At 51.9% G+C, this 24721-nt stretch overlaps 21 protein-coding genes across 21 annotated transcripts; 13 read left to right on the top strand and 8 right to left on the bottom strand. All coding sequences in view use genetic code 6, as the record gives it.

Annotated features, from left to right (window-relative positions):
* Window positions 1-108: 108 nt before the first annotated feature.
* SS50377_20832 (Cysteine-rich membrane protein 2) lies at window positions 109-1851 on the top strand (the record flags this gene model as incomplete). Its single annotated transcript, XM_067904770.1, has 1 exon — window positions 109-1851. The coding sequence occupies one exon, from the start codon at window positions 109-111 to the stop codon at window positions 1849-1851; it is 1743 nt and encodes a 580-aa protein (XP_067768252.1).
* A 26-nt stretch (window positions 1852-1877) lies between these two features.
* Window positions 1878-3077, top strand: SS50377_20831 (uncharacterized protein; the record flags this gene model as incomplete). Its single annotated transcript, XM_067904769.1, has 1 exon — window positions 1878-3077. One exon carries the CDS (start codon window positions 1878-1880, stop codon window positions 3075-3077), a length of 1200 nt encoding a protein of 399 aa, XP_067768251.1.
* A 26-nt stretch (window positions 3078-3103) lies between these two features.
* SS50377_20830 (uncharacterized protein) lies at window positions 3104-4510 on the bottom strand (the record flags this gene model as incomplete). The annotated part of the gene is made up of 1 exon (XM_067904768.1): window positions 3104-4510. The coding sequence occupies one exon, from the start codon at window positions 4508-4510 to the stop codon at window positions 3104-3106; it is 1407 nt and encodes a 468-aa protein (XP_067768250.1).
* A 57-nt stretch (window positions 4511-4567) lies between these two features.
* Window positions 4568-5392, top strand: SS50377_20829 (uncharacterized protein; the record flags this gene model as incomplete). Its single annotated transcript, XM_067904767.1, has 1 exon — window positions 4568-5392. The coding sequence occupies one exon, from the start codon at window positions 4568-4570 to the stop codon at window positions 5390-5392; it is 825 nt and encodes a 274-aa protein (XP_067768249.1).
* A 12-nt stretch (window positions 5393-5404) lies between these two features.
* SS50377_20828 (uncharacterized protein) lies at window positions 5405-5935 on the top strand (the record flags this gene model as incomplete). The annotated part of the gene is made up of 1 exon (XM_067904766.1): window positions 5405-5935. One exon carries the CDS (start codon window positions 5405-5407, stop codon window positions 5933-5935), a length of 531 nt encoding a protein of 176 aa, XP_067768248.1.
* A 392-nt stretch (window positions 5936-6327) lies between these two features.
* On the top strand, window positions 6328-6927 carry SS50377_20827 (uncharacterized protein; the record flags this gene model as incomplete). Its single annotated transcript, XM_067904765.1, has 1 exon — window positions 6328-6927. One exon carries the CDS (start codon window positions 6328-6330, stop codon window positions 6925-6927), a length of 600 nt encoding a protein of 199 aa, XP_067768247.1.
* Window positions 6928-6954: 27 nt separating this feature from the next.
* On the bottom strand, window positions 6955-8499 carry SS50377_20826 (Major facilitator superfamily protein; the record flags this gene model as incomplete). Its single annotated transcript, XM_067904764.1, has 1 exon — window positions 6955-8499. One exon carries the CDS (start codon window positions 8497-8499, stop codon window positions 6955-6957), a length of 1545 nt encoding a protein of 514 aa, XP_067768246.1.
* Window positions 8500-8723: 224 nt separating this feature from the next.
* On the bottom strand, window positions 8724-9002 carry SS50377_20825 (Transmembrane domain-containing protein; the record flags this gene model as incomplete). The annotated part of the gene is made up of 1 exon (XM_067904763.1): window positions 8724-9002. One exon carries the CDS (start codon window positions 9000-9002, stop codon window positions 8724-8726), a length of 279 nt encoding a protein of 92 aa, XP_067768245.1.
* Window positions 9003-9551: 549 nt separating this feature from the next.
* Window positions 9552-10859, top strand: SS50377_20824 (Prolyl-tRNA synthetase; the record flags this gene model as incomplete). The annotated part of the gene is made up of 1 exon (XM_067904762.1): window positions 9552-10859. The coding sequence occupies one exon, from the start codon at window positions 9552-9554 to the stop codon at window positions 10857-10859; it is 1308 nt and encodes a 435-aa protein (XP_067768244.1).
* Window positions 10860-11586: 727 nt separating this feature from the next.
* On the top strand, window positions 11587-12576 carry SS50377_20823 (uncharacterized protein; the record flags this gene model as incomplete). Its single annotated transcript, XM_067904761.1, has 1 exon — window positions 11587-12576. The coding sequence occupies one exon, from the start codon at window positions 11587-11589 to the stop codon at window positions 12574-12576; it is 990 nt and encodes a 329-aa protein (XP_067768243.1).
* Window positions 12577-12590: 14 nt separating this feature from the next.
* On the bottom strand, window positions 12591-13061 carry SS50377_20822 (uncharacterized protein; the record flags this gene model as incomplete). Its single annotated transcript, XM_067904760.1, has 1 exon — window positions 12591-13061. The coding sequence occupies one exon, from the start codon at window positions 13059-13061 to the stop codon at window positions 12591-12593; it is 471 nt and encodes a 156-aa protein (XP_067768242.1).
* Window positions 13062-13143: 82 nt separating this feature from the next.
* SS50377_20821 (Mitosis protein DIM1 domain-containing protein) lies at window positions 13144-13518 on the top strand (the record flags this gene model as incomplete). Its single annotated transcript, XM_067904759.1, has 1 exon — window positions 13144-13518. One exon carries the CDS (start codon window positions 13144-13146, stop codon window positions 13516-13518), a length of 375 nt encoding a protein of 124 aa, XP_067768241.1.
* Window positions 13508-13900, bottom strand: SS50377_20820 (uncharacterized protein; the record flags this gene model as incomplete). Its single annotated transcript, XM_067904758.1, has 1 exon — window positions 13508-13900. The coding sequence occupies one exon, from the start codon at window positions 13898-13900 to the stop codon at window positions 13508-13510; it is 393 nt and encodes a 130-aa protein (XP_067768240.1).
* Window positions 13901-13972: 72 nt separating this feature from the next.
* Window positions 13973-15853, top strand: SS50377_20819 (DNA helicase; the record flags this gene model as incomplete). The annotated part of the gene is made up of 1 exon (XM_067904757.1): window positions 13973-15853. One exon carries the CDS (start codon window positions 13973-13975, stop codon window positions 15851-15853), a length of 1881 nt encoding a protein of 626 aa, XP_067768239.1.
* A 231-nt stretch (window positions 15854-16084) lies between these two features.
* On the top strand, window positions 16085-18016 carry SS50377_20818 (ABC transporter family protein; the record flags this gene model as incomplete). The annotated part of the gene is made up of 1 exon (XM_067904756.1): window positions 16085-18016. The coding sequence occupies one exon, from the start codon at window positions 16085-16087 to the stop codon at window positions 18014-18016; it is 1932 nt and encodes a 643-aa protein (XP_067768238.1).
* A 118-nt stretch (window positions 18017-18134) lies between these two features.
* Window positions 18135-18560, top strand: SS50377_20817 (uncharacterized protein; the record flags this gene model as incomplete). Its single annotated transcript, XM_067904755.1, has 1 exon — window positions 18135-18560. One exon carries the CDS (start codon window positions 18135-18137, stop codon window positions 18558-18560), a length of 426 nt encoding a protein of 141 aa, XP_067768237.1.
* Window positions 18561-18569: 9 nt separating this feature from the next.
* On the bottom strand, window positions 18570-18923 carry SS50377_20816 (Myb-like DNA-binding domain-containing protein; the record flags this gene model as incomplete). Its single annotated transcript, XM_067904754.1, has 1 exon — window positions 18570-18923. One exon carries the CDS (start codon window positions 18921-18923, stop codon window positions 18570-18572), a length of 354 nt encoding a protein of 117 aa, XP_067768236.1.
* Window positions 18924-19131: 208 nt separating this feature from the next.
* On the top strand, window positions 19132-20571 carry SS50377_20815 (Major facilitator superfamily protein; the record flags this gene model as incomplete). Its single annotated transcript, XM_067904753.1, has 1 exon — window positions 19132-20571. One exon carries the CDS (start codon window positions 19132-19134, stop codon window positions 20569-20571), a length of 1440 nt encoding a protein of 479 aa, XP_067768235.1.
* A 25-nt stretch (window positions 20572-20596) lies between these two features.
* Window positions 20597-21871, top strand: SS50377_20814 (Major facilitator superfamily protein; the record flags this gene model as incomplete). Its single annotated transcript, XM_067904752.1, has 1 exon — window positions 20597-21871. The coding sequence occupies one exon, from the start codon at window positions 20597-20599 to the stop codon at window positions 21869-21871; it is 1275 nt and encodes a 424-aa protein (XP_067768234.1).
* Window positions 21872-21876: 5 nt separating this feature from the next.
* On the bottom strand, window positions 21877-22146 carry SS50377_20813 (Microsomal signal peptidase 12 kDa subunit (SPC12)-containing protein; the record flags this gene model as incomplete). The annotated part of the gene is made up of 1 exon (XM_067904751.1): window positions 21877-22146. The coding sequence occupies one exon, from the start codon at window positions 22144-22146 to the stop codon at window positions 21877-21879; it is 270 nt and encodes an 89-aa protein (XP_067768233.1).
* Window positions 22147-22174: 28 nt separating this feature from the next.
* On the bottom strand, window positions 22175-23749 carry SS50377_20812 (Ankyrin repeat-containing protein; the record flags this gene model as incomplete). The annotated part of the gene is made up of 1 exon (XM_067904750.1): window positions 22175-23749. One exon carries the CDS (start codon window positions 23747-23749, stop codon window positions 22175-22177), a length of 1575 nt encoding a protein of 524 aa, XP_067768232.1.
* Between the last annotated feature and the right edge of the window lie 972 nt (window positions 23750-24721).

Below are 24721 nucleotides of genomic sequence, written 5' to 3'. Positions count from 1 at the left end.
AGCTATTGCCCCTAAATAAGTATAACTGCAATACGACTAAAATTTAAAAATAATCCACACTATAACTAGATTTAAACATTAGATATCACTCGCTTCTTTCCCTTGAAAATGGGTGGAAACTGCTCTGATACTATGAACGGGTGCGTTCAAAACTTTTACTGCCCCCTAAATCCAGGCAAGGACCAAATTACGTGCTAAAAATGCAACGAAGACATGCCAGTCGGAACCTCCTGCCAGTGCCATAGTGACTCCATCATACGCAAAGACTGTGCAGTTTGCGAAGGTGGTAAAGGCAGCTAGTGCGTCAAATGCACCCATACCCACTTTCTCAAGGACCGCGCCTGCCTTAATTGCCAGGCTAATTGCAAAACCTGCACCAGCGAAACCTCCTGCTAAGTCTGCCTGGATGGGTACTACTTAGATAACGATATGTGCAAGAAGTGCTCTGACAACTGCCTCACCTGCTCGGCAGAAAAAGTTTGCATTACCTGCCCGCCTGGGTTCGTCCTGAACGCATCCAATACCTGCACGCCGTGCCCGTCAAACTGCTTCAAGTGCGACATCTAGCTGAAGTGCTAGCAGTGCAACAACGACTTCTTCATCACCGAAGCCAATACCTGCCAAGCATGCAGCAGCATGACGACGTTCGACCAGAAGTGCCAGTGCCAGAACAAACAGCAAGGTGGCTGCACTGCATGCTACCCAAAGCAAAGCACCTGCCAAACCTGCCTACCGAGTGGAAAAGTAGCCAACGGATAATGCTTTGTGGACGCATGCAAGAACGACACCGACTGCACAAGTCATTAGTTCTGCGAAATGTTTACCACAAAGGGTAATGTATGTACCGAATGCTATACTAATTGTGTAAAGTGCTCGGGCGGCTCACGTACGTGCACAGAATGTAAGGTTGGAGATTACTTGGCATCAGGGTCATGCAAGGCGTGCCAGCCAACCTCGCCGCTTGGGATGAGCTGCCAGTGCGGCGCGCAGAAAATTGAGAACTGCGGCGGCTGCGATGGCGATACCTGCTCGTAGTGCATCAACGGGCACTCTTTGGTAGGGGGCTCGTGCAAGGACTGCGCGGATAGCATCGTAGGATCGACCTGCATCTGCCTCGGCAATCCATACATGAACTGCGACGCATGCGGTCTGGAGGGCTGCGGGAAGTGCATCCCGGGGTACATCCTGGAGAACAAGCAGTGCGCCCCCTTCAACTGCGAGAAGACCACCCCGTGCGCCGATGGTCAATACTGCGACAGTACTTTAATCGTGCACGTATGCCGCGTCTGTATTGCAGACTGCAGCACCTGCACAAACGCGACCGACTGCCAGGCCTGCGAGCCTGGGCGTTTCCTGAAGGACGGTGCGTGCAGCCCTTGCGAGTAGATAACGGAGGGGGAGCAGTGCAACTGCGCCGGGACCCTGATCCAGCGCTGCACCAGCTGCACGGGGTCCGCCTGCAAGACGTGCACGCCCGGCAACTATCTGAGCGAAGGCCAGTGCAGCTCCTGCGCATCCATTCCCTTGGGCGCGCACTGCCTATGCGATGCACTCCTGGTCGAGAGCTGCTCAATGTGCGGAGTCGGGGGAACGTGCGAGGCGTGCACCGTGGGCGCGGAAATGGTCAACGGCGAATGCGTCAACTGCACGCTCAACCCGGAGCAGTGCACGCAGCTGATGTCCGGAGGATAGATCACAGGTATTTTCGTAGGTGTGCTAGCAGTGATTGCCATCACAATCCTGGTTGTAGTGCTAATTCTGAAAAGCATGCGGAATAAGAAAAAAGCTCCCCAGCTTGATCTACCTGTCCAAAGGATGACCGGCACGCCTCATGCCCACGACATGTCATGAGATTCCCGAGTGACCCTCCATTTAGTATGATTCCGGCTAACAGGACACTATAGTATACTACCCTCCAAAATCTGTAGATACCCGCAGTATTCGTACCAACGCTGGAAATGATGCAGGTGCTAGCATTCGTTACGAACTGCCCCCGTATCACCTCGAACTCGTCCGCCTACGCCGAGTACGCCACGCGGGACGAGATCCTGGTCTTCGTCCCCTTCCAGGAGGCCCAGATCCTGGTCTCCGAGTACGCGGACTTCAGCGCCGCGATCCGCATCAATGCGAGCTTCAACGACATGGCGGGGGTCTGCTTCGCCGGCCCCAAGACGCTGGTCCTGGACAGCTGCAACCTGTTCCGGCTGCGCCTCGCCCAGCAGGTGCCGCCAGAGCTGGTGTACCAGACCTACGTGAAGACGCTCTTCCTCCAGATAAACGGCGCGGTGTCCACCCTGCAGATCCGGCAGGAGATCACCTACTCCACCAACCTCTACGCCCAGCGCCAGCTGAACCGCATGGAGATCCTGCTGGGCGCGAACGTCTGCGACGTCGAGACGGCGCTCATGCACTCGCGGCGGCGCTGCACCGTCCAGGACGCGTGCGGGGTGCAGCAGCCCAGCAAGGTGCAGTTCTTCCAGAACGCCTCCTTCAGCGAGCCCATCGCCTACAAGATCTTCAACTGCCACAGCGGCAAGACCGTGCAGCGCGCTCTCCGCCTCGTCCAGTCCGAGCGGGTCGTGGGCGAGAAGCGCCGCATGCACGAGCTCCGGCTCGACGCGGCGGGCCTCTTCGTGGAGGCGGCCGGCGTGCTGTGCGACGGCAGGCCCGTGAAGCCCGAGGCGGGCGTGTCGCGGGTGGCGAACTGCTCGGTGGTCCAGGCGGGCGACCAGCACTACTTCGTCGAGGCGAGCCAGCAGGCCTACTACAACTACACCTACTTCCCCCACCACGCCCAGCTCCCGGTCGTGCTCCAGCAGGGCGCCGTGTGCGAGCTCGTGGGGCAGCAGATCTTCCTGCGCGGCAAGGAGGAGTTCGACGACCTGATCGTGGACCCCGAACCGGAGCCCACCCCAGATCCGGACCCGGAGCCCACGCCTGACCCCGAGCCGACCCCGGACCCGGAGGAGTGCGGCGAGAACGAGACGCTCGTGGACGGCGCCTGCGTGGCGGACGGCGCGAGAGGGCTGCCGCTGGCGATATCGGCGCTCGTCCTCGCGGCGGTGCTGCTTCAGTGAAGGTTCCGACTCACTCCCGAAAACGCTCACTCCAGCCAGCCGAACACCTTGTGGCCCTCCTGGGCCTGCAGCTGGGCGAAGTCCGCGAAGAGCAGGTCGCCCTCCAGGTTCAGCAGGTCCGGCCGCTCCCCGCTCAGCACCTCGTCGAACCGCCCGCCCAGGTGCTGGCCCTGGACGCGCAGGTCCCGGCCCTGCGAGAGCGCCTGGTTGGCGTCCGCCTCGCCAGACTGCACGTTGAGCCCCAGGGCCCGCGCGAACTGGCACTTCCCGGCCTGCGCGCAGAGGCTGGCCAGGATGCCGCGGAAGGCCGTGAGCTCGCTGGAGCCCTCCCGGCAGAGCACGGCCACACGCACCAGCACCTCGAGCCGGAGCGCGTTCAGGCTCGCCACGGGGCTGAGGCGCAGGACCTCGGCGGGGAAGTAGGCCTGGTGAAGCTTCTCGACGTAGAGGGGACGGGCGTCCTGGGGCATCGGGGCGAAGGGCTGCACGAAGGAGAGCAGCGCCAGCAGCGTCTGCACCGGGACCCGCGGGTAGCTGAGGAGCATCTGCGGCGTCCGCGACAGGAACTGGCGCGTGATCAGCCGGTGCTGCGAGAGGTCGATGCGGAGCGCCAGGATGGGGGACTTCTCGATGATCAGGGCCAGGTTCAGCTGGGTGCTCTGCCGCGTCCCGACGATCGCCAGCACCGTGTTGCTGGTCGCCAATAGCGCGTTGAGGTCCAGCAGCTGCAGGAACTGGCCGTACAGGTCCGAGAACACCACGAGCCCGGCCGCGAAGGCGGTGACGACAACCCAGTTGACGTGCGAGATGAAGCAGGTCAGGATCGGTGACTGCGCGACGTCCTGCGGCAGCGGGCTGAACACCCGGAAGGCCTGCTTTTTCAGGATCTGCCCGGTGAACACCGCGTTGTCCGCCAGCGTGCCCGCGAAGAACGTCCCGTCGAAGTCCACGCTTCGCACCCGCGCGGGGACCTCGAACTGCATGGTGAACAGCTCCTGCTCCAGGTAGCCCTGCAGGATGAGCGTGGAGGCGGACTGGCTGAAGACGACGAAGGTCTGGTTGAGGAACACGGCCTGCACGAAGTCGAACTTGAACGCGACGGTCTGGTACAGCTGCCCGTTGAAGAGCAGGTCGCACGTCTGCTGATGCTGCGAGAAGGACACCGGGGGGCTCCGGCGCGAGGTGATGGTCTGCTGGCGGTAGTTCTTCACCGGCATCAGGTCCTGCAGCTCGATCAGGACGGTCTAGGTCGCGTAGATCAACTGGGCCGACACGGGGGAGAGCTGCGAGATCGCCAGCGGGACGTCCTGCAGGAGCTGCATCTTGACGTTCTGGAAGGACGGCGGCAGCGGTGGCAGGAGATACTGCTTCGGCGTCAGCTTCGAGGCGTGCGGGGGTGCGTCCGTGTAGTAGATTATCTGCGGGCTTATCATTCTGGAAATTTTGCCAGGGTGTAATATTATATCGGGAGTCCGCTGAAGCGCTGAGAAATGTTCCGGGAGGTGTTCTTCGCAACCGGCGTGTTCGCGCCAGCCCAGCTGTTCGAGATAGGCACGCTGGACATCTAGGCCAGAGGCAGGCTGACGGGGGTGCTGGCGAACGTCCCTCACCAAATCCTCCCGTCCTTCCTTTTTCGAAAGACCGCCGTCGCCGAGGCCCTCTTCACGTACGAGAGGATAACGTTCGGCCAGCTTAAGCCGATCCACGAGCAGCCGTTCCCGGCGCTCCCGGCGCAGAGCGACTTCCCCGCTGCGCTGGACCGGGAGACCAGCATCTGCCGGAACCGGAACCCCTTCGGTATCCCGGTGCTGAGCCTGGAGCACTTCAAGAAAGTCCCAAGGCAGGAAGTCACCGTCATCGTCGACTTCGAGCTGTACTACCAGACGAAGGCGGCGTTCTACATCAGCGAGATAGGGGCGGTGCGGGTGTCGGGCGCGTCGATGGAGACATTCCGTCGCTTCGTTGCGCCGCCGCCCGACACCGCCAACGCCTCGGCCAGGTACATCTCCAAGGTAATCACCGGCATTCCGTGCCAGAAGCACAAGAGCATCGCCTACGTCTCGCAGGGGGCTGCGCTGGCGGAACTGGTCAGTTTCATCGGTGCCCAGAAGATCATCTTCGCGAAGGGGCGGAAGCTGGAGCAGCAGATCCTGCCCACAATGCAGGTGGAGGAGGTCTATCCGTACTTCTGCCAGCAGAGGGGCTTCGCCATCCCCGCAATGGCGGGCACCCGCTGCGCCTTCCACGCCCGGGTGCCCCAGCGGTTCCACTGCGCGCTGGAGGACGTCACCGAGTGGGGAAAGCTCTTTTTGTGAGGTGTCGTTATTATGTCCCGCCGGCGTTTCCCGCTCCAGGTAATGACGGAGAAGACCTACAAGGCCGCCAGCGCCGACCTGCAGAAAAACTTCCTGGCATAGCAGCAGGCCGTCCAGCTCAAGAGCGACCTCGCTAGATCCCAGCAGGACAAGGCGCTGCTGCTCGAGCAGAACGCAGCCCTAACCGCCGCCAACGGTGCGCTGCGCAGCCAGCTCGCCCAGACCACGGCGGTCGGTGCCGCGGTCCTGGACCTCCAACGGCAGCAGAACCTGGCCTACACGAACCTCCAGTTCGCGCTCCTCGGGCTGACGAACCAGGTCCGTGGGCTGCAGACCCAGCTCGCCGCCTTCTCGGACGCTGCGATGCCGCAGGCGAAAATCCGCCCCTCCAGCTCCGCAATGTTCACGCCCGCGGCGGCCAAGTACGCGGAGTCCGTGCAGCGCATCTGCACGTCCGAGGCGGAGTCTGGCGAGGTGGCGCGTCTGAAGGAGGTGGTGAAGCAGCTCACGCGGCAGCTCAGCGACATGCGGTTTCAGGAGTGATAATATTTGGCTCTTGGAATTTGAATTTGAATCGAAACTATGAATTTGGTGATGAAAGGTGGAGTGGATTTTAAATAATGAATGATTATAATACAGTGGCACATGATAATAATGGTATATAATGTTTGATTGGTTTAAGGTATGCGGTTAAAAAGTACTGTTGATATTGGTACAAAAAATCAGTAAATATAATTTTCTTTGTGTATTTCTTTGTAAAATGCATTTAAACAATTTATGGTATTTAATTGTACTAATTGATATAATTGATATTATAATTTTTATGTGGAAGTAAATTTTATTCCTTATGATCGCATGATAAATTTTTTTGAAGTAAATTATAAACTAAATTATTATGTTCAAAATATGGAGATAAAATTTACAAAATATAAAATATGAGCGAGGAGCACATCGAGTCGTCGATCCTGGCGAGCCTGCGGGCCGAGAACCAGAGGCTGCTGAGGAAAAACCTGGAGAAGGACCTGCAGGAGCGCCAGCACCAGGCAGCCACAGATGCCGCTGCGCTCCAGCTCCAGACCGCGCGGAACGAGAACTGCGAGCTCCGGAACCGGATCTCCGAGCTCACGAAGTCGCACGAGCTGCACCGCTAGAGCATCGCCCATGACAGGGACGCGGCGGTGGCGGGCCTCCGGGCGCAGCTCCTGCAGGCGCAGCAGGACGTTGAGGCGCGGCTCCTCGAGGACGCCCGGGTGCAGCAGCAGAGCCTCGCGCACCAGATAGCGCTGCTGAACGCCCAGAACGCGGTGCTGCGGCAGGAGGTGGCCGGCCAGACCGAGTTCTACGCGCAGCGGCTGGAGGAGCTGCAGCGGGTGCAGGCGGCCATGAACCAGGACCTCCTGCACGCGCAGCACGAGGTCGGCCACCGCGACCTGCAGATCCTGGCGATGGCGCACCAGCTGGAGATGCTGAGCGAGCGGAAGGAGCTCCTGAGCCAGCTGCGGCAGGAGTCGGCGAGCGCGGAGAGCTTTGAGTGAGACTGGTATATGTATCGCAAAAGAACCTCACAGCAGCAGCCCGCGGTAGGTGAAGGCGGGCTCCTAGTCCTTCTCCTGGCCGAACTGCTCCACCTCCAGGACCTCGTGGTCGCCCAGCAGGTTCTCGTCGAAGGTCTTCGTCCGGGCGGACTGGCGCTCGGAGTAGCCCCACCTGCCGCGCTCGAACTGGAAGAGGCTCAGGAGCAGCGAGGTGGCCACCACCGCCACCGCGACGACCCCGGAGGCGGCTACCGTGATCGTGGCGGAGTTGAAGGTGAGCTCCTGGCCCGGGTCGGTCGAGAGGTTGTTGACCAGCACCGCGAGAGTGACGCCCACCGAGTGCCCGGCGTTCGTGACGAGCTGGTTCAGCACGCCCACCGTGTTCTGGAATGCGGGCGGCACCGCGGAGAAGTTGTAGTTGGTGGAGATGATCGTCGAGGCGGTCGTGAGCCCGATCGTGACGAAGGTGATCACGGTGTAGAACACGGCGGATTGCACCAGCTGCAGGTTCAGGATGTTGAGGAGGACGAACACCAGGTACAGCGCGTGCAGCATGAACTGCAGGCGGCGCGTGGTGACGCGCACGAAGAGGAAGCTCGCGAGCGGGGCGAACGCGAAGGTCGAGCAGCCCGTGATGGAGATCAGGATGCCGGCGCGGCCGGGAGGGAGCTTCAGCAGCACCATGAAGATGTACGGCATCAGGAAGCGCTCGCTGTAGCCCAGGACGTTGATCATGAAGATCATGACCTCGATGACCACCGTGGGGCGGTTAAACACGGTGAGCGGGAACACCTTGGCCCGGGACAGCCTGATGTTGTAGAACGCGAAGAATGCCAGCACCCCTACCGAGGCGACCAGCAGGAGCGCTGACCCCCACCAGGGCAGCAGCTGCTGCGCGAAGGACGTCAGCCCGACGATGAACAGCGTCAGGCCAACCGACAGGATGATCACACCCAGGAAGTCGATCTGGACCCGCCTCCGTGCGCTCTCCTTGTAGGGCAGCACGAGCAGCTGGCCGCCGAGGTAGAGCAGCGAGAGCCCGCCCACGATGGCGAACATGTAGCGCCAGCTGCCGTACTGGGCCACGTATCCCGCGACGAGGCTGCTCAGGATGAAGCCGAAGGGCACCATGATGGACATGATCGCGATAGCGACGTTCAGCTTGCCCTTCTTCACCAGCTGCACGGCCAGCGGGGTGCTCGCGGGCAGCATGAGCCCCAGCCCCGCGCTCGCCAGGAACCGCAGGATGAGCACGACGAGCAGCGAGGTCTCGGCCGCGCCGAAGAGGAAGAGCAGGTTGAAGACCGCGAAGACCGCGGTGCCGAGCGACATCACGAGCGAGGTGCCGAAGCGGTCGCAGAGCTTGCCCGTCATGGTGGCGGTGATGACCACGACGATGAGCTCGACGTTGATGATCCAGGAGGCGGTGGAGAGGGAGATCCCGAGGGAGCTTGAGAGGATGGGCAGGTTGTTGTTCACGTGCGAGGCCGAGAGCGCGTAGAGGAACTGCGCCGGGGAGGTCGCCGCGGCCACCAGCACGCCCGAGGTCTCGTGGAGCTTGAGTCGTCCCATTTTAAGATTGAGCGTATCTGAGTATATAGCGCAGTTAAGCCCAAAGTTCGGTTTCTGGGGAGTGGGCTAAACGCCGTATAATAACCAGATTCCGCCCTTGGCCGCGCACCTGTAACGTATATATTTACTGCAGGCCGCGGCCGCTGGAGCGCTACTTATTCGCTCCCGCACTGAGTAGTTCCCGCCTCACCCCTCCGGCACGCGGCAGCACTGAAGACAATAACTCACGCGATGTAAACCTGCTCCTGCTCCCTGGAGACCAGCCCCCTGTGGATCCCCTTGCCCACCGCCTTGGGAGAGCTCTAGCGCCAGTACCGCACGAGGAGGACCCCGAACACCGCCGAGAGGCTCACCAGGAACACCGCCGAGAGCGCGATGAAGGCCAGGTTGAACGGCGACTTGGTGGCATCGTACTGGAGCGAGAACATCACCAGCACCAGCACGTCAACGACCAGCGAGAACAGGACCCCGCACAGGGTTAGTAGCTGCGACTTGTGCACCATTTTACCGGATAACTTTGTGCGTATACTGTATAATATAGTGGACTTATTCCACTCGACTAAATATTATATGCACAGCATATATAAATTATATTATGGTGAAAGTTGCTTTGACTCGTTTGATTTACGTATCACAGTAGACTCGGGAGGGTGGATGTACACCCACGCGCATTAATCAAATGGTATTATAACTTCAAGAGGTTCAACTTGTTATAGAATAAAAATATTTTCATATAATTAACCTCTAAGAAAGATAACAGATCTAAGTATATGATAATTTTTTCATTAAAACAAATCAGGCTTGCTTGTATATTTAGTAATAACAACTATTTTTAGCAATTTGTGTTATCAAAAATCATCAACTAAATTGAATTACTAATAAGAAAGACAGATCCATATTCAATGATCTAATATACTCTATGACAAATATTTTATATAAAACTAATCAGAAGTACTATGTCATGCTTTGTATAATTTTTTAATATATTTTTCACTGTTAGAAAAAATAATTATTTATAACTATATAATATTTATATTATATTCTTTCCTCAAATGAATATTGAGAAACTCATTTTAAAGCCTCAACTTGATCAGCCTAGCTATATCAAAAACGAGCATCTACGAAGACTTTAATCTTCAGGTATATTACGTCATGATAGATCAAGCAACAAGCTAATTCTGTCATAATCAGTATTTGACTTTGCTGAAAAAATTGAATCTTTAGTTTCAAACCATTTCGAAAATACACAAAAAGCACTTATTTAGTATTAAGTAGAATCAGACTGTATACCACATATTGAATTTTTAAGAACTACCAAAGCCCTCCCAATAAGCTTAAATTTCGGCATTAAGCAGTCAGAAACGGCAAAGAACCCAATTCTACCATCTAAAACTGATTTTTATCTAGAATTTTTAATTGCTCAGGAAACAGAGTTTTCACTCTCTCAGTTTACTTCTTTAGCGCAACTTTTTTCATTAAAAGACACATTTGTTAACACAACTTAGTTTGGATTCGTTCTATCAACATCAAGCCAAACGTACGAAGTCCCAACTTATGAAGAAGTTGGATCACTAAATTACGAGGAAGAGCTGCTAGTGCACACCCCAAACAGTCACACAGTCGGCGAGCTCTCAACTTTCTTAAAAATCGACCCCAAATTGATTATAAAAGCAGTGCTTTTCGAATTCCAGTCTAAGCTGGTTTTCGTTTATATCAGAGGCGATTTGGACGTAAATTAAGCAAAATTGGAGCAGTTTCTAGGCGGAAAAGTCCAGTTAGCCACCCAAAAATTACTCGAATTCCATGACCTGATACCAGGATTCGCTGGCATAAAAGGAATGAAAAATCAAAATTAAAGTCAAATTGTTTTAGATTTGTCCTGCAAAACTATGAATAATTGCGTCACTGGAGCTAACAAACTTGATGTCCACATCGTAAACTTCGACTTCAAAAAGTACATCAAAAGCTGTATTTACGTCGATTTGGTGGAAAGAAGTTGTACCAAAACGGACGAAATACTCGAATTCAAGCGCATAAGCAGAGATTTCAAGATGCTAAAGCAGAGCTGCTCCGCCGGCCTGCTAAGAGTGCACCTGCTGGACGTTTTGGCGCTCAGCGAGCGCATCCGGGACGACGATTTCTACGCCGTTCAGGGCGTGGATTTCAGACCCGAAAGCGGCGTTTACGACGCGCGCCAGAAGGTGAGCGTCCGCGAGAAGCTGCAGCTGGCCACGCTGGGCGGGTTCCGGCGCTTCCTCGTCGTAGGGAAAGCGTGGCTCGAAAGCGGCAAAATGGAGGAAATAGATCTAGCGCAAGAGCGGCAAAACGAAGAAAAGGCACTAAATGACACGAAAATGTGAACGATTTAATTTGCACTTTAAAGCTCTTTGGGGTTCACCTCGCGCGTTTTGGATTTTTCGATCGCTGAAAGATTGAAAATTGGGGTAGCGCGAATTTAAAAAATAGTTAAATGCGTTTTCGAGCGAATTGGCGCTGACGCGAATTTGCAGTTCGATGGAAGCAAAATTTCCATCCCGCTTTTTCGCCTAAAATGAAGCCGCAAAGAAGAAAAGTGAGAGTCATCATCAAGCCAATTGATCTGCGCGAAAATCCACTGTTTTGGAACACCGACTAAAATTCATGAGTGAAAATTTAAGCAAATGAACGTTTCAATTATAATACAATATTGAATATAATATGTTAATTTAAATGCATTTCGATGCTAATATTTAGATTTAAGAAGAAAAAATCTTTTTCAATGGGCGATAACAACAAATCGTATGGATTCTAGGTCAAATAGGAGTCAAATAATTTAATCTGTTGAAATAGCAATTTTTAATTTTAATTCAGTAGAAGATATATTTTTTAATTCTAAAGATCAGATTTGGAATATTTTTATTCTATTAATAATAATTTCATTTTATATGTTAATATGTATAATTAATGATAAATTTTTAAATTAAGTCTAAGAAACCAATAGACAGAATTATTATGAATATTCGAAATGTGTGGATGACAAACCACAATATATAATTATTTTACTTATTTAATAATAATTTATTATTTTTGCCATTTCATTTACATATAATGTTTGCCTGTTGTAAATCGGATGAAGTATCATAGGAAACACAAAATATTATGGATTCTAACAACCAACTAAAGAAATAACTATCAGAATTCAAATCTCAGCTATAAACATTAAAATCTAACTATGAAAGTGCCGAAGGTAACGCTGCAAAAACATCGTAAGATCTTATAGATTTAAAAAGATAGATATCACTAACTAATGAGAATATAAACTAATTTTAGGCTTAAATTACTGAACTTTAAAATATAGAACTCTAATTGAGACATGATTTTAGCGATATTCATGAAGAATCTGGAGAAGAAATAAATCTAGGAAATTATGACGTAGCTAAAGTTGCAGACAAAACAGAAATATTTTATGATATAATAGAAATATTGAAAAATAGCAATATTGATGAGCAATAGTTAAGACTCAAAGGAGAACTTCTGAATGATAGTAAGATTTTATCTGCAATTTCATCGTTTTTAGATAATAAAACTGTTAATATTGTTAGCCCAGCATTAGGAAGCAATGAGATGTATGAGTAACAAGCTTTATTGGTTTAGGAATAGTCTAATTAAAATGAAGAAGTTTCATAAAAATAAATTGAAAGTTCTAATTAGAATGAAGCAGATTAACCATGCGATATAGATTAGGAGGATTAAGTCATCGAATAAGTTTAAAGTGAAGAAGCCAATTAGCTAGAAGAGCCTTTTGAAGAATTAGTTCAAGAAGAAACCGAATACGAAATAGAAGAGAAAGTTTAAGTAGTGTAAGAAGAATATATTATTGAGGATGCTTAAGAGTAAGAATAGATAATATAAGATGCAGATATAGTGGAGAATATTTAATCGTAAGAAGTAATATATGAAGAATCAGTTAACTAAGAAGATGCAGAAGAGAATATTGTTGAAGCAGAAGAAGTTGTAGTGTCTACTTAATTTTCAAATGAAGATATTAAAACTGATACAGATACAGCATCAGCTGCACCATATGATCCATTTATGTGAACTTAATTTATTATTCACTATTCTTCCATTTTTTACACTGAATCCTCAATTATTTTAAACTAAATGCAACCCTTTAATGGGTTTTATTTCTCAACAAATCTATTTATTCGTAATGACTGATAAAATATTTAATTTCTACTAAAAGTTTCCTTAGATAGCTTTAAGTTGTATTATACCCTATGAACAAATTATTCATCAAGTTTCCGTAATTACTCTCGATAAATATCTTCAGATTATTATTTCAAAAGTTTCTACTTCTCACTTTCAAAATATTGAACAGTTTTTTCGTTATTAGGGTAAACAACAGTTAAATCCTCTTCATTTTCATGAAACTTGTAAGATGGAATAGAATGATTTATTTTCTAATTGTTAAAAGATTTATATTAAAGATATTATTTATTCTGCTTTTCAAACTATGGAATAATGTCAATTTCATACAGTTTTTTTGCTTTTAGTATACGGCGCATTATCGCAAATGTTACCATTCGATATAATAATTAGATAATATTATTGTACTTTTAACACACGAATTTAATAAATTATATATTATTCTATTTAATAGGTTTAATGAATTATCTCAACTCAGCATTTGCAACAGATTCTGCAATTATTCATGAAAAATAACGATTAGTTCTTATTCTATTTACAAGAGATTACTAATAGTCTTCTCTTTATAAAAATTTTTAAACAGCACAAATCCCATTAAGAAATTATGCAATTTTTTATGTTGTAAACTTAGCAGAAGTACCAGATTTCACTCATTTATACGAATTAAGTCGAGATGCTATCATGTTTTTCTACAAAAAGAGGCCAGTAAAGTCTAGATATGGATTTAAAGTTACAAGGCCTTTGGAGTCGTCTGACTTTGAACATGAGATTATCTCTACTTACCTGTCTTGCAAAAGACGTGAGAAGCAAAAATAACAAAAGGTCACTTTTTGAGTTCTTCCCTGATAAACTTCTAGCTTTCTATCTCTTGGTTCATATCGATTTTCAAGTGTCCAATCATTTGCACGACCTCCTCACGTGGCACCATCCCTATCCGGGTCACCGCTTCAACTAAATTTTTCATGTCAATTTTCCCTTCGCCGTTTGCTAAAATTTTGAATTCATTGTCGTATGTAGGTTGGTGTAATGAGAATGTTGCAAAAAGATTTGCGAACCCTTAAAGGTCGATGGTGGTTATGTCCTATACTAGCGTAATATCAAGACCAATTGAAGTGCAGAGGACCTCTAGCGACTCTTTTGACACTTCATTTTTGTTTTCAGTGTCCATTAGCTTAAAAATTTATTCAAATCGTGTAGTATCCTCATTTTGCTCCATGCGCAATAAGAAATGAATTAATAATTAATATACATATATAATAATTTATAAATTACTTTTTCGTTTTAATTAATGCTTAGCAAAGAATTCTTTGAGGACAACGAGCTTGGTATCGATTTAGAGCGTAACGCCGAAATCTTATAAACACCTCTTCCTGTAGGTTTTATATCCCCAAACCAGAATTATCCATAAATCAATTTACATCCAACATATCCGCTAAACGTACTACTGTCCTCTGGGAAAGCGCTTAAAAATCTAGTCATATCTCAAATATCCCCAGATATTGAAGGAAAAACGTCAGCTGTCACCTTCGATTTGAACTAAGTTTGCACTTTTCGGTCCCGCGATTTAGTTTTCATTTTTAGCTCAAAACTCGTCCTTCTGACGCGCGGAACGATCCTCTCAGTAAACAAATTGACCGTAAAAGTGCTCCCGGAGCAGGATTTTGCAGATTTTAACGACTCCCAGCACTTCGTTCTCACGAAGGCGGGCTCAGAGGTCACCTCGAAGCGCAACATGACGTCGCTGAAGCAGCTAAGCGACCAAAACCCACATGCTTCGATTTTCACACTGCACCCGTTTTTCCAGCAAATCAGCACCAAACTGCTCGATTTTCCGTCTCTCAACGCCTCGTAAACGGCAGCGGCCTCTAAAATCGCACAAATCGGCCATAAGCAGTTATTAGTGATATAAGGCCCCCCGGGGACCGGGAAAACGACCACGCTTGCCGCGGGCATTGAAATGTACCGGAATTTGCATCCAGGCCACCGCATTTTGATCACGGCCGCCTCGAACACGGCGGTGGACAACCTGCTCGTGCGCACGCGGGGGCTGCGCCTCGGGTCCGTGGCGCGCGCGACGCCCGAAACCGAGCATTTTTTGCTCGAAAACGTCATCCTCGCGACGAAAAAAGTCGAGCTCAAGGAGATGCGAAAGGACGTCGCGGAGTGCCAAAAGCAGCTCCAGAAGGCCCAGAAAAGCCAGGCGAAAACTGGCGAAAGGGCAGATTATATCACTTCGCGGAACGCGCTTCGGCAGGCACTGAAGACGCTAAATCAGGCCATGAAGTCATTCAAAAACGAGGTTTTCGACGCCCAGAAGATCGTCGCCTGCACGCTCAGCACCGCTGCTACGCTGCGTGAGACGTTCGATTTGGTCGTTGTGGACGAGGCCGGCCAAGCCCTGGATGCGGGGCTGGCTGCCGCCGTTGTGGCGTGTCACGGGGGCCTAGTTCTCTGCGGGGACCCCCGACAGCTCTCTGCAACGATCCTCGACGATAACGCGAAGCGGCTCACGCGCTTCGCCGTATCGGCGCTGCGGCGCCTCTGCAAAATGACCCAGAAGGACTTTGACTTCGTCTTGCTGGATATTTCATACCGATTTGGCTCGCTGATTTGCGAGTTTCCGAGCTTGTAGTTTTACGAGAATAAGCTGCGGAGCGGGGGCGAAAAAGCAGTGCAGAATCAGGTTATCGACGACGTGAGTATCGTATTTGTTGACACCGCGGGGTGCGATTATTTCGAGGAGAGGGGTGAGGGGGTCCGGGGCGGCTCTCTCAAGAACACGCTAGAAGGCGAGCTAGTGGCCAAAATCGTCAACTTGCTGCTTCAAAAAACGCGATTTGAGGATATTGGGGTAATTGCCCCATATTCTGCATAGGTTGCACTTCTTCGTGAAAAATTGGAAGATTCGTAGGTGGAAATCCACACAATTGATGGATTTTAAGGACGTGAAAAAGATGTCATCGTTATGAGCATGACCCGAAGTAACGAAGACTAATAAGTAGGGTTTTTAGAAGACTACAAGCGACTGAACGTGAGCATGACTAGAGCCAAATAGTAACTAATTGTCGTTGGTGATAGTTAGACTTTAGATGGTGGAAAAGTTCTCAGTCAGTGGGTAGCTTGGATGATGGATAACGTAACCGTGATTAGTGCAACAGAATATGAGTGAGAGATTAAATAGGATTTACTTTGTTAGTATAATTTTTATTATTAAATTGATATGCAGTGAATAATATTTAATTTAATAAAAATGAAGAGTGGTATATTATTTTAAATTTATTCTAAAAAGTCTAGTTTGGTCATGTATTTATTCACAATAGTTTTGTGCATATCAATACCAATGATCTCTGCCATATTTTCATATAATAGACCTATAAATTCAGAAATTAAAAATTTTAAAATGCCAGTTATCTTAAAGCAATATAAAAATTAATAAATAGCATTTAATGTTCAACAAAAGCAAATAGAAGCTATTGAAAATACTTTGATGTCGCTTAATGAAGAAAATTAATTAAATCTTCAAGCTGTATATTTTAACAATTTAGAAGATATGAATTTATATATTTCGTAGAATAGTAATAACATACTTGCTTCGATATCTATACAAAACTTTGTTGTATCTATTAATACAGTTGATTAAATTCCAATCCCTGACTAAGATATGGTAGACTCAGTATCACTATATCTGTTATAATATTTTCTTAATTTTCATAAACCAATAAATTATTAATTTGTATACTCTAGCGTTCAGTTTTACAATTCGTTCCTATTCTTTGCCCCGTACTCCTTCTTCATCCTTTCTTTGTTCTAAGTTGTGAATGTGGCCAAGCTGAAGGAGAAGCGGAGATACGAGTATCTAATTTGCCTCGGTATGCATAAGCAAAACTTTTGGATCGGTGTGGCCTCGATAACGGCTGCTGAAACTCTGCTAGTCAGCCTGATGATGGGATTCCTGGTGTTCTTTTTACAGTAAGTCAAGATTGCGCCCGCAGTATCCTTCTTTGCATTTGTGATGTCGGTATTCCCAGCGCTGGCATTTTCTGTGGGGTTCTCGATGTTCATCCTGAGCATCGGGTCTAAACAGTCTCAGATACTGGTCATATTTGTAATTACGGGCGTCATAGGCCAGTTTGGCTACATGGTCATCCAGCTAGTGTTCTCTACCGATTACCAAATAATAGCCCAGTTCCTTTGCATGTTTTTCTTCCCTTCCTCTGCCGCCGTTGTCTACTACAACAAAATATCGTACCTCTACCTCCAGCAGCAGAGCTTCTCCTTCATCGAGTTCTTCAGTAACTACGACGCGCAGCACGGATCTCTGCTCTACATATGCCTGATATCGCTCATATCCATGATACTGTATTTCGCTGCGGGGATATATATCGACCGATCCGTGCGCGTGGGAGAGAATCCCGTCCAGAGTTCGATCAGAAATCACCCGCCCGACCCTGCATCTATCAGCAGCCTGCGCATCGATAACCTAACAGTGTCGTATAAAATAAAACGGAACCAGAAGGTGGCACTCGACGACGTGAGCCTCGACATCCCGTTGTAGGGGCAGATAATAGGGCTCGTGGCCGAGAACGGGGCCGGGAAGACAACGCTGTTCAAGGCCATCCAGGGGTCCGTAACGCCTTCCGTCGGGAATATTTCCTGCTGCGGGCGCCAGAAGGCCACCCAGAACCACGAGTACTACGAAAGGCTCAGCATCATGTTTTAGGAAAATATCACCTTCCAGAACCTCACGGTCCAGCAGCATGTCAGCCTCTGCAACTCCATCGTGGGCCAGAGTCAGGCCAGGGTATCGCAGGTATTGGGCCTTCTGGAGCTAACGGAGCGGGGCAAGCAGGTGGAGAAGCTGTCCGGGGGGTACCAGCGCCGGCTGAACCTGGCGATCGCGCTGCTGAAGGACGCTGCGCTGTACCTACTGGACGAGCCGACATGCGGCATCGACCTCAACAGCCAGAGAATCATATCTGCCGCCCTGCGCCAGCTGAGTGGGACGGTGCTCATGTCGACGCACCAGATATCGGAAATCAACTCCCTCTGCAGCGAGGTGGTCGTGCTGCAGCACGGGCGGGTCCTCGTCTCCGGGAACGTGCGCCAGCTGCAGCGGCAGGTGGGGTTCGGGTGGCGAGTATACCCGCGCCACGACCGCGCTCGAAGCGAGTGGGCGGCGGAGGGATTCGACCAGGAGCAGCGAGTGCAGCAGGTGGGGCGGGAGATCAGGGTCCCCTTCGCGATGGAGGCGGCCATGCCCGCGGTGCTGTCGTTCGCGGGGGCGGGGTGCCGGGTCGCCGAGGACGGGATCGAGTCCGTATTCTACCAGTGAGAGATTGCAGAATTCTACCGATTCACAAGAAAGTGTTCCCGCAACACTTTCCGCGGAAACCCGATATTACTACGGATATGCAGTCACTTTTCCGTTCCACTAACTAACGCCACACAGAATGACGAGCAGGACCTGGACCGAGAACGAGACCGCCCTCCTGCGTGGCGCGGTGCGGGGGACTACCCCGGGCCGGTGCATCCGCTGGGAGGCGATCGCCGCGGTAGTGACCACCAAGAGCGCCCGCCAGTGCTACGTCCGGTACCACAACATCGAGAAGTTCAGCGTGGGCGGCGGCCAGCCCCACACGAAGTCAGTCTGGACGTCGGAGATGGACAGCGCGGTAATCCGCGAGGCCGCGGCCACCGGGCGCAAGTGGGTGCTGGTGGCGGAGCGCATCGGCCTGTCGGTGTCGGTGTGCAAGAACCGCTTCTACGTGCTGCGGCGCGGGGGCGAATGTGGCGTCTTGAGCAAGCTGCCGGTCATGCCGGAGGATCTTTGGGAGGAGCAGAGCGGTGCCCTCCAGGAGCTGAGCTGGCTGTGGTGATCGACTTCTTCACTCTAGAACCAGCACGGGCTGGTCGCGCCTTGCCATGCGCTGCAGGACGTAGTAGCGGTTCTTGGCCACGCTGACCCCCACGCCCAGCTGGCCGGCGACAGCCGCCCACGCGTTCCCGTTCGCCATGGCAATGTGCAGCAGCAGGTGGTCCTGCAGGGGCGACCACTGCATCCTGGCGTTGGGGCGGTCCCCGAACTTCTCGATGTTGTGGAAGCGCACGGAGCACTGCTTCGCGGTCTTGGAGCCCACCGCGCCTGCCACCCCCTCCCAGTTCACGCCGCCCGGGGAGGTCTCGGCGAGCACGGCGCCGCGGAGCGTCTCTACCTCGGCGGGGTTCCAGTAGCGGGTCATGGGAGCGGGAACACTTTCGGCCACGGGACAATTGCCGGAGCTGGCTAAGTGTTACAGGACAGTTTAAGAATGCGGAACACTTTTGGGTATATTAGTATATTGGCACCAAATCAGCAAGAGTGATCGGAATAACTGACATTTGTGAATCGTCGCGAGAATCAATATCATACCCAATCCACTAGAGTTCCGGACACCCGAAGTTTATAAAATGGCCGATGCAGATTACGACGGCACCGTCACTCAGGAGGTGGTCGAGCGCGACCCGAACCTCGACTGGCCCACCTGGAAGATCCTGATGATCAACCTCACCATGTGCGGCGTGGGCTTCTGCTTCTCCGTATACTGTGTCATCAACCAGCCATACCTCGAGCAGCTGAACCTGGGCCCCTCCACCTCGTCCATCGTGCAGGTGCTCGGGCCCGTGTTCGGCTTCTTCGTCCAACCCGTGGTGGGCTACCTCACCGATCGCTCCCGGAGCAAGTACGGCGCCCGGAAGCTCTACGTCACCATCGGCTGCGTGCTCACCGCCCTCTCTCAGCTCTGGTGCGGCTTCGCACAGAAGGCCGCTGCGACCATGTACACCGAGGACCTCACCGCTGGCTCCAAGTACCTCGGCTTCGTCCAGGGCTGGGCCATCGTGGGCATCGTGCTCTTCAATATCGCGGTCAACGTGGAGATGGGCAGTTTCCACTCCCTAATCGCGGTCAACGTGCCCAAGGAGTCCCAGGGCAAGGGCGCCTCCGGACAGGCCCTCATGGGCGGCATCTCGAACACAATCTCCAACGTGATCATGCTCGTCCTCTACCTGACCTCCCCGATAGACACGACCCCCGGTGTTCCCCCCAATACCCACGTGATGTCCTGGGTCAAGCTATACCCCATTATGGCCCCGATCGCCTGCGTGGTGACGCTAGTCTCCTTCATCCCCGCCTTCATCCTGGTCAAGGAGACGCAGCTCGTCGAGGCGAAGGCCTCCAGCAACGTGTTCAAGGAGCTCTACATCGAGTTCCGCGGCATGAACAAGATCTTCTACTTCGCCATGATCGTCCTCTTCGTGGACTGGCTCACCTTCACGCCCAACCAGCAGTTCCTCGGCAAGATCTTCTCCGTCGACGTCACCAACATGTGCGCCATCGCCCAGAACGTCGTCGTCATGATATTCTCCCCCTTCCTCGCAGGCCTCGTCAAAAAATTCGGCGAGCGCAACATGCAGTTCTTCGCGGCGGGGACTAACGTCCTCGCGATGTGCATCCTCTTCGCGGGCGCCTTCCCGGGCGGCGCAGCTGTCAACCACATGGCCGTGCAGATCTTCTGCCAGGCCATCATCGGCTTCCTGAACGCGTGCATGAACTCGATCCACCTCATCATCGTGGGCGTGCTGGCGCCCCAGAAGTCCAAGGGTCTCTACGCGGGTATCTTCAACTGCACGATCGTGGTGGCCCAGGCCGTGGACTCCGCGATCATCTCGGGCGTGTCCGCCTTAGTGGGCAACTCGGCCTCGCTGTACGTGTCCTTCGTGACCTCGATCCTGCTGGTGCTCGTGAGCCCCCTCATCGTGAAGCGCACGGACCGCGAGGTGAGCATGGACGATAGAGTGGCCGCCCAGAAGGAAGAACCCGAGATCAGGACCTCCAACCCCCTCGACTGATTTGTTTTCTCACTGCCCCTCCGAAATGGAGCCCACGGTCCCCCCGCCGTCCTGGCCGGCTTGGCGCATCCTCGCGGCCACGCTGCCCCTCTTCGGCATCAGCTTCTGCTTCGAGCTCTACGCCGTGCTCAACCAGCCCTACCTCGCCGAGCTGCACCTCAGCCCGCAGGCGTCCGCGCTCTGCCAGGGCCTCGGCCAGGCGTGCGCCTTCGTCACGCAGCCGCTCGCCGGCTACTGCATGGACCGCTCCCCCAGCCGGCACGGGCCCCGGCGCGTCTGCCTGGCCGTGGGCGCCGCCCTGACCGCGGTGTCGCAGCTGTGGTGCGGGTTCGCGAGTCGGGTGGCGGGCGCCTTCTTCGCCCCTGGGAGCGCGCCACATGCGACCTTCGTGCTGGCATGGGCCGTGCTGGGGGTCGCGCTCTTCAACATCGCCGTGAACGTGGAGTTCGTGGCCCTGCGCGCGCTGGTGCTGGCCAACCTCCCGGAGCACCTGCAGGCGGCGGGGGCGGCGGCGCAGGTCCTGATGCTGGGCCTGGCGAACGCGGCGTGCGGCCTCATCATGCTGGGGCTGGACCTCCACGCGCAGACCGGGCGCTGGGCCGAGCTGTACCCCGTGGTGGCCCCCATCGCCTGCATGGCGACCGTGCTCAGCGCGCACCCGGCGCTCGTGTTCGTGGAGGACCCGCCCACCGCGGCCCCGGAGCCCCCGAGGAACGCCGCAAGCCACCTCTGGTCCGAGCTGCGGGCGATGGAGCGGCGGCTCTGGTGGGCTATGCTGGCGCTCTTCCTCGGCTGGCTGGCCTTCACGCCGTCGCAGCAGTTCGCCGGCACGGTGCACTCCATCCGGGTCACCACCGAGGGCACGCTGGCGATGAGCGCGGCAACCGTCCTGTCCGCCCCGCTCATCCCGGCGCTCCTCCGCAAGGTCGGCGGGAGCTGGACGCAGGTCGGCTGCGCCGTGATCGCCTTGCTCGCGCAGGCCCTGCTGCTGGGCGGCGTGTTCGCCCCGGCGCTGCGCTCCCAGACAGCGGTGGTGCTCTGCCTGGGGCTGCTAGGCCCTCTGAACGCCGCCCTGAACTCCGTGCACCTGGTCGCGATCGGCACGCTGGCGCCGCGCGGCTCCCGCGGGCTCTACGCGGGGTTCTTCAACTGCGCGGTCGTGGCGGCCCAGGCGGTGGACGCGGGCCTCATCGCCGCCCTCCGCGCCTGGTGCGGCCCCCCGGCGTCGGTCTACGTGGGCTTCGCGTTCGCGCTGCTGCTGGTCCCGGCCGCGCTCCTGGCGGCGCGGAAGAGTGAGTGAAAACGTCACTGGCGCGCTCCCCGCATCTGCCGCGCGATCTCGGGCTCCGGGCCCCTCGCGCTCCCAACAGGCGCGTAGCGCAGCCCCATCCGGTTCCACAGCGGCCAGTCGGGCACCACGAGCCCCGCCACCAGCAGCACCCCGAGCCCGTGCGTGTAGAGCACCACCTGGACGCTCTGCAGCAGCAGCGCCGCCAGAACCGACACCGCTGCGACCACCGCCAGGCCCCCGTACAGCACGAAGTAGATCTGCAGCTGCCCCCGCATGTCTACCATTTTGGAGTGGAAAACGCCGGTCCTCACATCAGGCCCCCTCGGCCTCCAGGCGCTCCTCCGCCACCTCCGTGAAGGGCTCCGAAATCGCTCCGAACTGGCCCGTCGGCTAGCGCTGCGCGGCGCCCTGGCCGCTGGCGGAATTGCGCGCCAAAAGTATGTCCTGGATCTGGCTGATTTTGATGTCCAAAATGCCCTAATTCCTGTTCAAATTCGACAGGTTCAGATTGCCATTCCTGACGAACTCCACCTCGCGCTAAAGCGCCGTATGCTCCTTCTTCATCTCGCGAATTTGGTCCATCTGGCCCTTAAGAACCTCGTTCTTGTCCTCGCAAAATGCGCATTGGCGCATTTTCAGGAACTCCTGCAATTCAACGATTTCCGCGTCATTGTGCGAGGACTGCGCCTTCAAAACGGCCATCTGCGTCTTTGCGTCGTTGAGCGTCTCCTGCAGCTGGAAGAGCTGCGTGAGGTTGCCCGAATCCTGCTCCAAAACGAGCATGTTGGCAGGAATTTCGTGTTCGATTTCCTGCTGAAAAGTTTCTGGGTTAAAAGAATTTTGTGCGCCCTGTGCGGTCGTTTTGAACGAAAATTCGCCCTCCTGGTAGCTCTGCCGCTGGGTCATTCTGTGCATTACGACGGCGTTCCCGAGCCTGCCAATTTGGTCGAATCTCTGCCCGTTGTCGTTTTTGATGTCCTTCTCGGCCTCCAGAAGCGCCTCTATGCATGTTTAATTGTTGTAGTAAAACGCGAACATGAGCGCTGTCGTGCCTGGCGCGAAATTCGAAAACTGCTTCGTCGTCTGCATTTTGGCCTCTGAATCGCGCAACAAATTCACTATTTCGGTGCTGCCGCCCTTTGCTGCCAGCATGAGCGCGGTGAGCCCCATGGCGTTCTGCAGCGTCGCCTCCCTGTCCTTCAGTAGTGCGGCGGCCTCTATTTTCTGCTCTTCGACCGCTAGCATCAGGGCCGAGTTTTGGAGTTTCCCCCCTTAAATTCCGCCTTCTGAGGCTGCTAGGGCGCGCACGGCGCCAACATTGCCGGCCATTGCAGCTATCATGAGCGCTGTCTAGTTCTGGTTGTCCAGTTTGGTCAGAAAGGCGCATTCGGGGTCCGAAAACGTCGAAAAATCGCCCTTTACAGCGAAGTAGTGCAGCCTCGTGCAGCCTAGCTCATCCTGGCTGCACGGCACGTTGTGGTCCCAGGGGTGCTGCAGGAATACGAAGTCCGCCGAGGCCATGACTTTGAGCACATCAGAGCTGCCGCACAGCGCTGCAACCTACGAGACGGATGCGTTGGGGGGAATGTTCTTGTAGTGCGCTTTGGTGCGCAGGGCACCCTCGAACGGCGCTAGGAACTTCGCTAGCTGGGCGTTGTCCGCCATCGCTGCAAAGTGAAGCGCGCTGAAGCCTTGCTTATTCGTCATGCCACGTTCCAGCTGAATCAGCAGCTTAGCTGCGGCGGCCTGGTTCGTCTGCGCGGCGATCATGAGCGCAGTGTTGTTGGGGAACGCGATTTCCGTCGATTTGGCGAGAGAACTCTTGTGTTGGAGCAGAAATCTGCAGTCGCCGGTGCGCGCTGCGTTGAACCACGTAGATTCGGACATTTTGAAAATTGGGGAAAACGAATAAGCCATTTATTTTATATTATAATTTAATAATATGAAAATGTGTATAAGTTTTATCTATATATGTAGAATATAAGACATAATTAAAAAGTTGCGGAGATATTAAGTAGTAAATTATGTATAATAATAGGAAAATTGTTGTGTTGTATAAACAATTGAAGTAAAATTAGATAGGTAAATCAAATGTTATCATATAATGAGGGAATAGAAAAGAAATTTTCTGTAATAATTAATTGTATTATATCTTAAATCCTAAAAATTAGTTTATTGTAATAAATATATCTGATCTAACTGATTCTATATTAATATGGTAAAATAAGGTTAGCTATTTTTATATCTAGCGAATATATTATTTAATAAAATAAAATTATCTGCTATATATTGTTCTGCAATAACATACATTTTAAAAAAGCTTATAATATCAAAATTAAGTCATAAAATATATAATAACAACATTTGTTAAACAGGCTTCTAAATATTCTTAATATTTATAAGCTAAAATTTTGGTTAGTGGATGTGTATTAAAATTACTTCTACAACAATGTCAGAATCGAATGATATAAATTCTTTTAAATTGTAATTAAAAAGAAACTTAAAAATATACTAATAAGTTATCATAGAGTAATAAATATATAAAAATTTATAAACAAGGTTAAAAAATAAGATTAATAATTTATTTATATTTTATCATTAGCAAGTAACTAAAAAATAAATTTTGATAAATTATATTATTATATATTAAATCATCCAGACCTTATTTAACTGATTTAACTCCGTATACATATAATTTACGGGTATAATTATATATTATAATGTATGTTATTTTATTTACCTCTCATTCAATGTATAGTATGTTTTCTTCATTTTCATCTAGTGGAGATTATATTGGATAAGATGATTTTAATCCAGACTATAATAAATAATACAATATTTATAATAGTTAACTATCTG

This window comes from Spironucleus salmonicida, chromosome 1 (genome assembly GCF_000497125.1).
Source record: "Spironucleus salmonicida strain ATCC 50377 chromosome 1, whole genome shotgun sequence".
NCBI classification, from domain to species: Eukaryota; Fornicata; order Diplomonadida; family Hexamitidae; genus Spironucleus; species Spironucleus salmonicida.
The sequence above is the reverse complement of the archived record's forward strand: the minus strand, read 5'-3'. Positions and strand labels throughout refer to the sequence as shown.